The sequence below is a fragment of the Fulmarus glacialis genome, unplaced genomic scaffold (genome assembly GCF_000690835.1).
Source record: "Fulmarus glacialis isolate BGI_N327 unplaced genomic scaffold, ASM69083v1 scaffold7709, whole genome shotgun sequence".
In the NCBI taxonomy this organism is placed as follows: domain Eukaryota; kingdom Metazoa; phylum Chordata; class Aves; order Procellariiformes; family Procellariidae; genus Fulmarus; species Fulmarus glacialis.
This window is the reverse complement of record NW_009232596.1, coordinates 10801-23507: the sequence shown is the minus strand read 5'-3', so window position 1 is coordinate 23507 and position 12707 is coordinate 10801. Positions and strand designations below refer to the sequence as shown.

The window sequence follows — 12707 nt, the reverse complement described above, 5'->3', positions numbered from 1 at the left end:
CTCTGTCTGCCTTCTCCCTCCATTCTCTGTCCCCATGTGCTCCATCTTCCCACAGGTCCTCCCAGTCTCTCTTCCCATCATTGTTTCCCTCGTTCTGTCTTTTTGGCCTCTTCCAGCTGACACAATTTCTTCCTCAGCCTCCCTCTGTCCTGTTCACTGACTGCCCAGGACCTATAGATTCAGGGAATTTGGGAGAAACTCTGGCAACTCTCACTGTCTGACCTAGAAACCCACCAGGCGCAACTGTTTCCCATTGTCCGGCTGCCGCAGACTTACTGTTCAGCTTTCCGACCTGGACACTCCTCTGGCCCCTGACAACAATTCCAGCCTTCCCAGCGACCTGTGGGAGGAGGGACATGGGATGAGCAGACTGCTGTTTGCCACCGGAGTGCAGTCACACTCACCCATGTGCATCTTGCTCTCCTAAGCAACCTCAGAAATAAACTGTGGGTCCAATCCAACCCCATACCTCGGGTCCAGCAGATTTGCAGGGAGGAGAAGCTTTAACACGTGAGATTCTGGTCTGATCTGTCCAGTTAGGACAATGGATGGGTAGTGGGTTCACTGGAGATAAGTGAGAAACAGCTAAGGAATTTCCCCTTTAGTAGGCAGGTCTCCAGACCATATCAAAAGCCATTTCCACTGAGCAGCTGTTTGATAACCAGAGTGAAAAAGTGATTACCCATCCAGTTTTAAAGGGAGAAGAGTTTGAGAGCAGACTCTGCACGAAACACTTCCCACTGAAGCCTTGGCAGAGGCTAAGGGGGTGATGGGCTGCTAAGGTAGAAGCCTCCTCCCACCCATGGAGGTGACTGGGGCCCTGATACCAGGATCACACTGTGGCCAGGCTGAGCTCTACTAGGTGTAGTGTTCACCCAGTTCTCCAAGAAGAAGTTTTTCCCGTCATCCCTCCAGGGATGATCTAAATTACACCCTCAACATTTCATTGGGGTCTGGTCCCATCAGTGCAGTCTTTCCCCACAGGTTCTCTACTACCCTTACTCACATAATATGCAAAACCTATACGGCCAGTGTCTTCTCCCAGGTCATCCCGACTGAGCGTGAAGGTCACCTGGACATTCTGCTTCAGCCCACAAGGCAGTGTTCCTGTGAGTGGGTGTATGTCCAGGAAGCTCTTGGTTGTGACATGGAAGGGCTGCAGGTGATGGTAAGCGTTTGTGTAACTGAAGTCAATTTTTCGAGGTGTGAGCGTGAGATCCTCCAGTGTGAATCTTCCCTGAGAGGGGACCAGAGACACACAGAAATCAAGACTTTCATGCTTCAGTGCTTTGTTAGGATGTCATCAGCTTGGTTTGGGAAAGGCTGTTGCTCGGTGCCTTCCTGCTGGCTCTGCATAGGCAGAGCTGTGTGGGGAGCCCAGGTGAGCTGGCAGGGGGGCTGCAGGGCACGAGCGGGGAGCACTGGCAGAGCTCAAGGATTCTCACTTTCCTGTATGCAGAGGTGGGATTTACCTCCAAAGAGACTGATGAGCTGTTCCAGACAGTTGTGTCCAGGTTGAATGATGCTATTCCACTGCCGTCTGTGATGTACGTTTTGATAAACCGACGCCTCATGAACTTTATCACAAGATAAACTTTTCTGTTTTTCATACCATTTCCATAGTGATCCTGAAGCTTAATCTGGTGACAACAGAGTGAGGCAGAAAAGCCAAAGGCAGATATTTCTTCCAGTGTCATACCCAAAAGCTTCCTTCCTCTGACAAACATAGAGCCTCCTTTGTAGGTGGCCTTAACTTCAGCCTGGCCCCAAGAAAACAGGAGACCTGTAAAACTCCCTCATCAATAAAGCTAAGCTGAGAGTGATTAAAACCTGTCCGCTCCAAAAGGGAGATAAGCATGAGGAGCTCATCTCCTAGCCAACAGCTGAGACATCCTTGCATCCCAGCATCCCTGCTAAGACATCACTCATCGCTCTCAGCAGAAGCTGGAGGGGTAAACACATCAGGGAATCTGAAATGCAGAAACTGGAGCCGCACTATCAGGTAATGTGACACACTGCAAGGTAAAGTACTCTGTCTCAGGAACAGAAAATGATTTGGGTCAGCAAAATTTACTAGACACTAAATTCCTTGGCAAATGATGGGGAGGGAAGAAGCAAGAGAAAAAATCACCTTCCCCCTGTAGGGTACTCCAGGGATGTAATATGCATTTGGTGTCTCAAACACTGCCCTTGCAGCTGTCCTGGAGATGAGGATTTGGCTGGAGGTGTTGATCTGCACCCCTGTTGGAACGCAGAGTGCAAGGCAATCAGGATCGGTATCGGAGGTGACTACCGCACCCTAGTTTAATCTCACTTTGTTATTCCCAGCCCCTCTAAGTGGAGTGTCTCAAACTTCCTTCCCGACACCAGCACCCTCAAGGTTTGGAGGCTGTTCCTGTGGCAGCTCCTTCTTTAGTTAAGATGCCTCCTTTGTGGCCTCACGGACCACGCTCCCAGCCACACCTCATCCGCCGGCTGCTGGCAGAGTAGGTTTCTGTGGGCACAGCAAGTTCCTCGGGCAGGACCACTCTCCATGTCCTGAGATGGTCCCAGCACCAGGTGGAGGAGAGGGGGAGGTGTGCCCACTCTGACCCTCACACCCCCGGAATGGTCCCTCTCGCGCTTGCACCTTCTCTGCTGAGCCCCTGGGTACCTGTGCCCATCTCCAGGAGAGAGGCTTCTACATAGAGTTTGCCGTCTTCCTCGCTGGGAGCCAGGTTGAAGACTGATGTGCTTACAGAAGGGGTGAAGCACCCCTTGCTCACAGTCTGCAATAGGAAATGGTAGATATTATCTGGGGAGAAGGGAAGGAGTCAGAAGGACAAGGTATTAGTCATTCTGTCATAACTGTTGACTGCAGCAAGTAATAATGCAGACTCATATATAGATAGATATGGCTCACATTTTAAATTCTGTATTTTCAATTTTATATGCATGAATATGTGTAATTTACATTGTAGAAATATAAAACAAAACACGCATCACAGTTTTATCAAAGTTACAATGCTGGCAACTTTCCAGCTTTAGGAGAAAACTGAAGACTGCACTAACTGGATCACAGAGCAAATATATGAGTATTTTAATAGATCTAGCTATAAGAACTGCAGAATCAAATGAAAATTCAAAGTAATGAATCATTTCCAGAGCCGGAAGATTACGACTACCGTAACAAGTCATAATGACAAATCATAAAGTATGAAAAGTTTTCAACCATATATGTACAAAGGAATAGCCCAGCTATGAAATACTTTGTTAGGAATAGAAAGATGTAATAGGGAAAATATAAAAATATACAATATATAAATATATAAAAAGACAAAATAAAGTATAAAAGCCACTGTGTAATTTGGCTGTGGAATTAACTGTATCTTCGTTAGTGTCCTTGTGCAGCTCTGGCATAGGTTCACCTTAACAGGATAATTTTGCACCTGAGAAAGCTCTATTAATTGTTGTTTCTTACACTGCATCAATTTCTGGCAAGTCATGCTTCTTTCCAGAAAAGAACAGAACTCTAAATCTTTCCGTGAAATTCCTCTTTTTAAGTCCCTATCATTAATAAGCAAAGTTACAAAGAAGAACTTCTGGGGGTAAAGGCTTCTCAGTTGGTCTGGGCAACAATAATTGCATTAATTGAATACACACAATTACTTATTAGTCTAGATATACATTACAGAGGTTGGCAAATCTTCCCTACATAGCAGTTCATTCAGTTCACTCAGCCCTTGACACTTAGTCCTGTGTGGTGCTCCTTCACTTCCAGGATTTTACTCACCGGACCGCTGTATTCCCTACAGATGTCCTTGCTGGCATTTTGAGGACGCCTCCTTGTCTTCTGGCACAAAGTCACCCGCATGGTCCCTTGCACTGCTTTCCCATAGCTGTACCTGCAGGGAGAACACCAGACGAGCTGCCAAGCAAAGGCACCGCGTGCTTTGCTGAGTACGTTGCTCCACACAGGTGGCCTTCCTGATGAAGGTCTTAATGCAGCTGGTAAGCAGGCAGGCGTAAATGAAAATATAGCACATTGTGTACTTGGGGAGTGCAATAGCACAGTCCTGCGTCCGGCAGAGGCAGAAGCAAAGCACGGGCAGGAAAGGACCCTTTCCTGTCATTATGACACTCTCCGAAGCTCTCCCACTTCTGGGTTGCTTGCTGTCCTGGAATTGCAGGCAGACACAGAGAGCTGACCTGAGCTGATGTGTCCACACAGCATGGAGCAGCACCCAGTGGAGATATTAGCCCAGGTGCGAAAGCAGCAGAAACCTGTGTCCCAGCAGACAGCACCAGCAAGTGCATGGTATTGCAGTAATAGAGCTACAGAGTGACCTCAGACCTGCCTCACTATGGATTTATCTCATGATCTGGACTCTTCTTTCCATCATCAGACCTGCTCTGCTGTATTTTGCAAGGTTCAGCACAGGTGTGCCCTTGTCAGTGCAGACATTTCCCCTGCCTGCCTTGCTGCCTTTCCCTGCTTTGACTCCTCTCTGGCTTTCCCTTTGGAGCAATGCTCCTGACAGTATCAGTAACAGGAAGACATCTATGACCCATCCTGGGGATGCAGAGTGCTGTACTGTTTTCTACTAGAGCTTCATATGGTCTAATTCTAAATGTCCCAATCAATGAGAAATCATGTCAGACCAGCAGCCAAGAGACACCAAAAGTCTCCGGACAACCCAGCCCCAAATACAAATGAGCTCACCCCCTTTATCTCTCTACAAAGTGCTTTCCAGATCATTCTTCTTCCTCCTTTGCACTTACACTATCTGAGGTCATGCCTTCCTTCACACCCTCATCTGCTCAGTTTTTGCTAATGACTACATAACTAAAGAAACCCACCAGCTTCTTCTAAGAAGGCAGTAAGTTCAACAGCATGTAAGTGAGAAGGAACAGCATAACCTTCTAAAGAAACACCAGTTCCTGCTCCTTTACTGCAGCAGATCAGTCCCATATCAGATATGCGTTTTTCCCCACATAAGGTCTTTCAAGGCTGGACGCACACAGCTTCCAGAGCAGGGCATCACTTGCCTAGGACAAGTCTCCATATAGCTGGATGGTATCTCCCAAGCGTGGCCCGTGTACCTCTTCTCCAAGGAAGAACCCATCAGTTTGACTCTTGCACTATTTGGGATTCTTCTAAAGGAACGACTGTTTGGCCTGTCTTGAGCCACTTCTCCTTGATGGATTCAAGAGGTAGGAGACATACGGAAGGAGAGACACAGTTTTGATGAGCTGTTTCCTTTCCCCTGAACATCCTCCTTACCTGCCACACACACGCAGTAAAAAAGTTTTATCTGAAGCATAAATCTGAGCTGGTCCCTCGAAGAAAACATCAAACTTTTGCAACGCTGGAACAAAAACCACAGAGTTATTCCATCAAAGGCAACAGACTACCTAGACATGGGATCACAAAAGGGAAGAGTGTGTTCATGTAAGGCTGGAGTCCCGTGAAGGGACATGTTCATGAGGTAAAAGCAAGGACTAATTAAAAACAGGGAAACCAAAGAAAGAACCCCCTTTTTTCCCCCAACATACAAGCAGTCTCGCAGAGGTCTTTAGTGTATTCTCACACTGTGCCAGCCCAGTTGTTAGCAGATACCTTCTCCAGGAATCTCCAGCACAATCTCCCTTGTCTTCATTTCTGATATTGCCCACTCTATACTCTATAGAGTTGTGTTTAATCCTAGCTCTCAGACAGTAAATCTTAGTTTACAATTTTTGCCTATATATTGTTACACAGGCAGAAACAAGCAACTTTTGCCATCACATCTCCATACCCCATCTTACCGGGTTCCTCCACCTTAAACGTACTGGACACTTTTGGGTTCACCACACTGATGGTGTAAGTCCCCAGAGAGAGTTCGGCAGCTAACTGGAAAGAGAAATCTGCAATGCCCTGTTTTGGTCTCACATCCAGCCACTGGCCAATGCGGTTTTGGTTTGGGTCCTGCAGTCCGAGGGAAGTAAAGAAGAGGCAGTCGTCAGCAACACCTACTGTCCTCTACCCAGAGCCCACTGGATTCAAAGGCGTTTCAGAGATTTCAGAGGCTTTCACAGGTTCCTGCTGTTTTTTCCCCAGATGGTGCTGAAGTGACCTGAGTGCTGGAGCACCAACAGAGGTGAACCCAACCCACCCAGGGTTACTCTACTCTGTTCTGCCGTCGAAAAAGAAGGTATGAAAGGTCCTGACATTTAGACTCTCCGGTCTTACATAAAGATGAACTGTAAGCGTTAGCTAAAGCCTGGTTTGCATTCCTGAATGTAGAAATGGATGGAAGCTGAACCAGTTGGATCGTCAATGCTTGTTAACAAGAAGCATGTGGACAGAGTATGCGTGCGCATGTGTTTACACAGACCCTAAGAAAAGCAACTTGACTCAGTAAGACAGCAGCCTAGGTATTATCCATACTGAAGTACCTTTCCTCATAGCACCTGAGTCTGAAACACCCACCTGGACTTCCACCACGGAGTACTGCAAAGCAAACAGACAGCAATGTCAGAAACCGGCATGACATAGCAACCTGCATATAAACTTATTTTACCCACCTAGCCCGTGTGCTGTGACAACACCGCCTGTCCCAAACATTACAAGGAGCTTGATCCTACCGAAACCAGGAGAATGGCTTTGAAATAGTAAGGAAAATACATAACATAAAAATCTGTGCTATTCTTTGGATTTGCTTTTTGATCCCTGAATTTTCAAGATGCATTTTGATGATACTCTACAAATGTGAAAGCTAGAATTTAATATTAAAAAAGGAGAAAAGTAGAGAGACTCACAAATACCATCATCCCAAGTTCACAAATACTAAAAGGCATCAGTTTTGTAACACAAATCACAAGAATCAGCAAAACTGCATCACCTATAGGAAGAATATACCCCACATTTTCCTGTAAAATCCCTGGCCTAGGAGGTAAGGCTTGGAGATATGAATTACTGCTGACTGCAACTGACAGTAGCAGGGAGGGACAAAGATGGACATACTTCAGCCCTTCTAGGTCTGTTAATTCTCTGTTTGTTCTTATATCACTGCAGCTATCAGCCAGGAGGCAGTAGTGGTGAAGGACATGTGATTTGGGAGCACGAGGCATAAGGAGGCAGGAGCAGGGGCTTGGGAGATTAACTGGTCTGTAAACAGAAGGCCACATGTAATTCACATTATTCATCATTCTAAGCTTTCATGCAAGTTATCATAGGCAGCTCTGTTTTCACTGAAACAAAAAAAAACCACGCAGGTTAACTATTTTCGTAGTTTAAATCTAATGTCAATGCTAAAACTAAACATGCTGGTGAATGGCACCCATGGTATCTCCAACCCATCTAATTTACAAACTGTATATTATAGCCTTAATGCTGCAGTGCACTCATGCCTCATAATAGCTTTGGTTAAACATGTTATCTTTTGAATTTTCATCACAGCATTATTAACAGTTATAATGCTAATTTACTTCTACTCACACATAGACATCAAACATTTATGGTCATATATCTTCATGAACCAATTTTAGGCATGGAAGCAAATGTATTGGTTACTCTATTATCTAAATAATGTAAGACATATGACTTCTCTGTTGGGAGGAGAAAGGAGTGCGTGATCCTAGGCCCTCACCAATAGCCCAAAAAAGAGGAAATGAAGTCAGCAATAAAGAAGCTGGAAGGATCTCTCCTTTTATTTCAGTCTAGAGGGATTTGATCCAACTCTCTGCTCACATGTGCCCTTCAGTATTTATCTGTCATGGCATGAATTCCTGTTGGCTCTCCTTAAATTGCTTGAGGACAAAGGAGTGTGAAATAGCTGGCTGCAGGTATAATTGCTTACCGTAGAAAGATGCTAGTCTTGCAGTTTCCTGGCTAGCACATATGCAAGTCTCTGGCAACTTCTCACTCCCTTGACATGGGGAGAATGAGCTGCTGCCGGCAGCAAGTGAGTATAATTTGGTTATACTGTTTTCTCTCGGGTTTTTTTTTATGATCACTTCATGCGCATCCTTTCCCATACCAATTAATTTTTCTTAAAATTTTGCAGATGCGTCACAGCTTGCTTCAGACCGTCCTACCACCCTTAGGTGCAATGCACTCCACAAATCGCTGAGCTTTCCAGAGCTGCGGGAGGGGAGCTTCGGGTCTGGCCAAGTCTGTACACAACTTGTCTGGTTATTGTGCCCGTGACCAGCAGCCCGCAGATGTCCCCAGAAGCCCTGCCTGGTTTTTTGGCAGGGGGGGTGCAGGTGCAGGCAGCTCCCGAGCTGCCCTGTACTAACTCGGCTAGCAGGGAGTGCTGGCACGCTCCCCAAATACCATCGGCAGCGCCAAGCCTCCCGCCGGCCGGCAGCCGTCCTGTGAGAGCGACAGCACAGCCGTCGGCAAACGGGCGCTGCTGTTCCCATTTAGTTTAGTAGAGGGTTGGCGTTGGCTGCCCTGGGTGCTGCAGACATGTGAACCGTCTCAGCATCCACAGCGTGGGGCTGGCAGAGGAGGCAGAACTGACAGAGGGAGCCCAGAGACTTCCTCGCCTCCACTTAGACTGGCTTTACCTTGCTGTTAACGGGAGCAAAATCTTCGGTCAACGTCACGATCCGGAATTTCACTGAAGGGAGAAAATGGAGAAGAGCACATTATAGAGACGGAGTGTGTTTGTGAATGGACTTGCCCTGCACTTGCCTCACCCCAAAATCACAGGTCCCCACACAGCCCTACCAGCAGCCCTACACCTGCACTGCAGCCCCCCCTTGCCCCTTGCTCAGCCCTGCTCACTGCCTGTTCCCCCCAAAACACATGGCAGCAGCACAGCAGCCAGCCTCACAATCTAGGGTCTTTTCCACAGGCTACACCTGGAGTTATCCTTACGTTTCCTCGTCTGCAGTGTGAGCAGACCAGTCCTGCCTGGCTCTGGCCGATGAGACCACGTTCAGGTCTGCTCCCTCTTCTGAGACAGCTCTGCTCCTAGAGCATGTGAGACCGACCCTTCCAGTCCCCTCCCACCCCTAAAACGTGGCACATGGATACATCATTCCAGAAGGCAGCAGATAGCTTCCCCTTCTGTCCCCATGGAGGCCACAAGGCACAAAGCACTCGGCATGCCACTCACGGGAAATTGGGAACAAAGTCCAGGCAGGTCAAGGCAGGGGAACTGTTGGGGTGCTCCACGCAGTGCTCACCTGTCTGTCCTGGGTTATAGACGGGTTTATCCATCTGGATGAAGGTGCCTGTGCCAGCCCTGCGGATCAGGACTTGCTTCTCTTCATTTGCATTGAAGTAGTGGCCATTGGAGATGCGTAGGTGGACAGTGCCCACCTCCTGGCTGCCTGCAGGTTGGGGGACCTAAGCACACAAAAGAGGACCCACAAGGTTAGCAGGCAGTAGAAGAGGACAAGATGGCATCAGAGCAGTGCTCTTCTCCTCACTCCTGCTACACTGTGAGGCCAGCCTCTTCTCCGTCTTACTCTGAAGGCCAGCACAGGGTGTCCCCTCAGTGGCTGAGGGCTGTGTCTATGGAAGGACAGGGGACAACGCCTTTGCACTTGGGACAGATCTTGGACAAGAGGAAAAGTGAGCCTGTTCTAGCACAGAAATTGTGTCTGCCCCTTCACAGGGCCACTGTTAGAGCCTGCATGGAGCGAGATGGAGAAAGCTTAACCCAAGGGAAGAAAAGGTCTATGCTGCCAAGAAATCTGTTTCCTAGAGTGTGTGAGTGACAGAAGCTGAAATCCACTCTTATTCATCAGTGCAAACCAAGAAAATAAGGTTCATGAGTTTGGCAGATCAGAAAGACTTGTGCTGAGCTTGTGTGCACACCCTCCTGTGTCTTTCCTAGTCCTCCAGCACATTTTCCAGCCCTTAAAGAGAAACTTGGAGGGAAGCAGACATGATAGGAGGCTGTCTGAGATGAAACGTCTGGCTCTTCCTGCATCACGATTCATAAACAACACCCTGTGACAGCGCTTCGTTCTCAGAGGAGAGAATGAGCTGCACAGCTGCCATTTGGGTGCTTCTAAGCGCCTCCATCCTCCTCAGTCCTTTGGTGCCTGGCCAGGCAGCCTTCCCTCCGTGTGCCACCAGGGTGGATTGTGAGATACCCAGCAGGACCAGTATCATGCAGACAGACAAAGGCAGGGAGCAAAGACACCAGGCTCCCACTAAACACTCTCCCTGACTTTGCATTTACTCATTTCCATGCCCCCTCTCTTCATCATCCTCATTCTCTATTTCTCTGGTGAGAGGAGTCATGAGCCAAAAGAGCACGCTGGGAGCTGCCAGCTAGAGGTCCCTGCCAAGCATGATCCTGACCTGAAATTTGGAGCACTCAAAGATCCAGTTGTTCCGGACGACCTTGCGGTAGAGGCTGAGGTTGCCAGATGGATGCACAAGAGTTAAGGCCACACGAATAGGCTTCTCCACGCCACGGAGATCCAAGCACACCCTCTGGGAAGAGGGGTAGGGCAATGCAGCTGGAAGGATGATCAGGTACCTCCTGCAGTGGGGAAACAAGACATCACATCCTGGGAGTAGTCTCACCCACTCTTGGCACTAATACTCTATGGTCTGAGGAAGCAGGAGGGTTTACCACCTCTTTGGGGGCAGAAGGTGCTGCTTTGCTGGAGTGAGAGGGACAGATTAACAATGAGAGTGTGAACCTCTCACAAGGGTAATGGAAGGTATACAGGTAATTTCAGATAAATACAAGAGAAATGCTTTCAGGTGACCTCAGGTCACACTGGTATGTACGTGGTTTTGGAGGATGCTACAGTAGTGTAGAGAAACATGTGCAGTAGAGACCATCTCTGCTTCTGCAAAGGGAACCATTCTTAGGTGTTCCCAGTACACATGGAAAACACAACAGTCCAGCCCCTCAACAGAAAAAGATTCGCACTTCTTGCTTTGAGATGGCTCCTCAACTACCTTGGCAGCAGACTGGTTCCTGCTTAATCATCCCCAGCCCTGCAGCCCTTTTCATTTGCCCTTCATTTTATCCTACACCTTTCCCTTCAGCCTGCCTCAGACTGCAGCCCCTCACTCTTCTTGTTCCCACCACCAGTCCTCACCTAGTTCTCGTACTGCAGCGATATCCATGAGAGAGGTTAACACCTTCAGGAGGATCCTGTGTTCATAAGAAGGCTTGTGGCATGCTGCATACCACCCCATGTCTATCCCTTCCAGGACATGACTCGCATCTCTCTCCCTGCTATCCCGGCCCCTCCCTCAGCATCACAATTATCAATCACCAGATTTTTAAATGGCACTTACGGTTGTGCCACTATCCCCAGGGTGTAAAGCAGGCAGCTCAGGAGGAAGGGAGTCCACATTTTCATGGGAGACCCCCAGAGAGGTGGATTCCTCTGGAGGGCCGTTCAGGAGAGAAGGTAGGGTGCAGCGTGTAGGGTGCAGCGTCTCTTCTTCCAGGGTCTCCAGGCCACCCACTGTTGTTGCCGTTTCTCCCAGGAAGCAGACAAGAGGCCCCAAAGTTTCCTTCCTTCCGCCTCATTCCTGTGTTTATAGTGCTGCAGGCACAGGGTTGTACCATTCAGGATGTTCCCCAGCCAATCCAAGTCTTTTTGGACTCCAGCCTCTCTGCTCTCCTACTCCCCTGTGGATGGACCAGCATCATTCAGACAAACTTGCTTTTTATTTTGCTAAGCAACAGCCTGTTTCCTGTTCACTGCGCTGACCCTGCTCCCTGTGCCAGTTGCAGCCCCAATCCCATTGTTTCGCCTCCAGCTGGATTGTCCCACGACCCCTTGGCATGTGCACTCGGCTGGAGCTCACGGTGAGCTCTTGTGGTCATACTGTCCCCAAGCTTTCTGAGTCTGTAGCTCCCGAGGCAGGTCTCAGTCTTGAACCGGAGACCAGGCTTTGTACAAAATAAGTGTATACGCATAGTGTTATGCTCCTTCACAGAGTGCTGCCTTACCCAGGAGGAGAGCACAGAGAGCATCCTCACCTTATCTCTGCCCTACAGGTGTTTCAGTTTGAAGAGGAGATCTAACAGCTGCAGTTCACTCCAGCTGTATCACACAGTCCTCTGTGGGCCAGTTCAGGGCCAACTTACACACGCACTCACCGGTGGAAATGAGGGTTGAACATTGGTCAGGCAGGTCAAAAACTGCATGGCTTGAGTCCTTCGGGGTTTTCTCTAGCTACCAAGAGGCTGTGGCTCTAGCCCTAGGTGATGGGAACATATGCTCTCTAGTTTGGGAGCTTCTTTCCACATGCTAATTTTTTACCTGTTAGTCTACTGATTATACTGAACTTTTCCCTGCGTATCTTACCATTATCGAAAAGAAAATCTGGTCTTGAAACTACTTATTTTTAAAATAAGGAAGTTCTTCTATTTTAGTGCAATGGCCATTTCGTATCAAAATGCACCACTAATTTATCCTCCAGTACCAAACTGAGCTCTTAAATATGTGGGGCCTAGTATATTTTCCTTTTCTTTAGGAAAGACTGATGCATAACAAGGACACTAGGGTTTGGGGCTTTTTTTTTACCTCCCACACACACACATAGTGGGCAGATAAAAATCCTCTCTCTCCTTTTTCTCCGCCCTCCCCCCCCAGCTTTGTTCAGTTCAGAGCTGCTGGTGCCAATGGCTGAGGAAAAGGTGTAAGTGCACCTGGATAAACAAGTGAACAGGAACCGGAGCAAGAACATAAATCACTCTCCGAAACTAGGCTGCCCTTCGCTTCTTTCCATGGGTCTCGAAAAGTAC

The 12707-nt window shown here is 48.1% G+C and overlaps 1 protein-coding gene across 1 annotated transcript in view; it reads right to left on the bottom strand.

Annotated features, from left to right (window-relative positions):
- The window catches only part of LOC104082012 (alpha-2-macroglobulin-like protein 1), a 23850-nt gene extending 12540 nt beyond the window's left edge, over positions 1-11310 (bottom strand). Inside the window, 13 exon segments of the mRNA XM_009584957.1 lie at positions 277-340; positions 1007-1237; positions 1473-1640; positions 2132-2241; positions 2654-2768; positions 3773-3884; positions 5264-5348; positions 5788-5947; positions 6452-6472; positions 8536-8588; positions 9160-9322; positions 10289-10472; positions 11246-11310. Of these exon segments, the coding sequence (XP_009583252.1) occupies positions 277-340; positions 1007-1237; positions 1473-1640; positions 2132-2241; positions 2654-2768; positions 3773-3884; positions 5264-5348; positions 5788-5947; positions 6452-6472; positions 8536-8588; positions 9160-9322; positions 10289-10472; positions 11246-11310 (1531 nt within the window).
- Positions 11311-12707: the final 1397 nt, after the last annotated feature.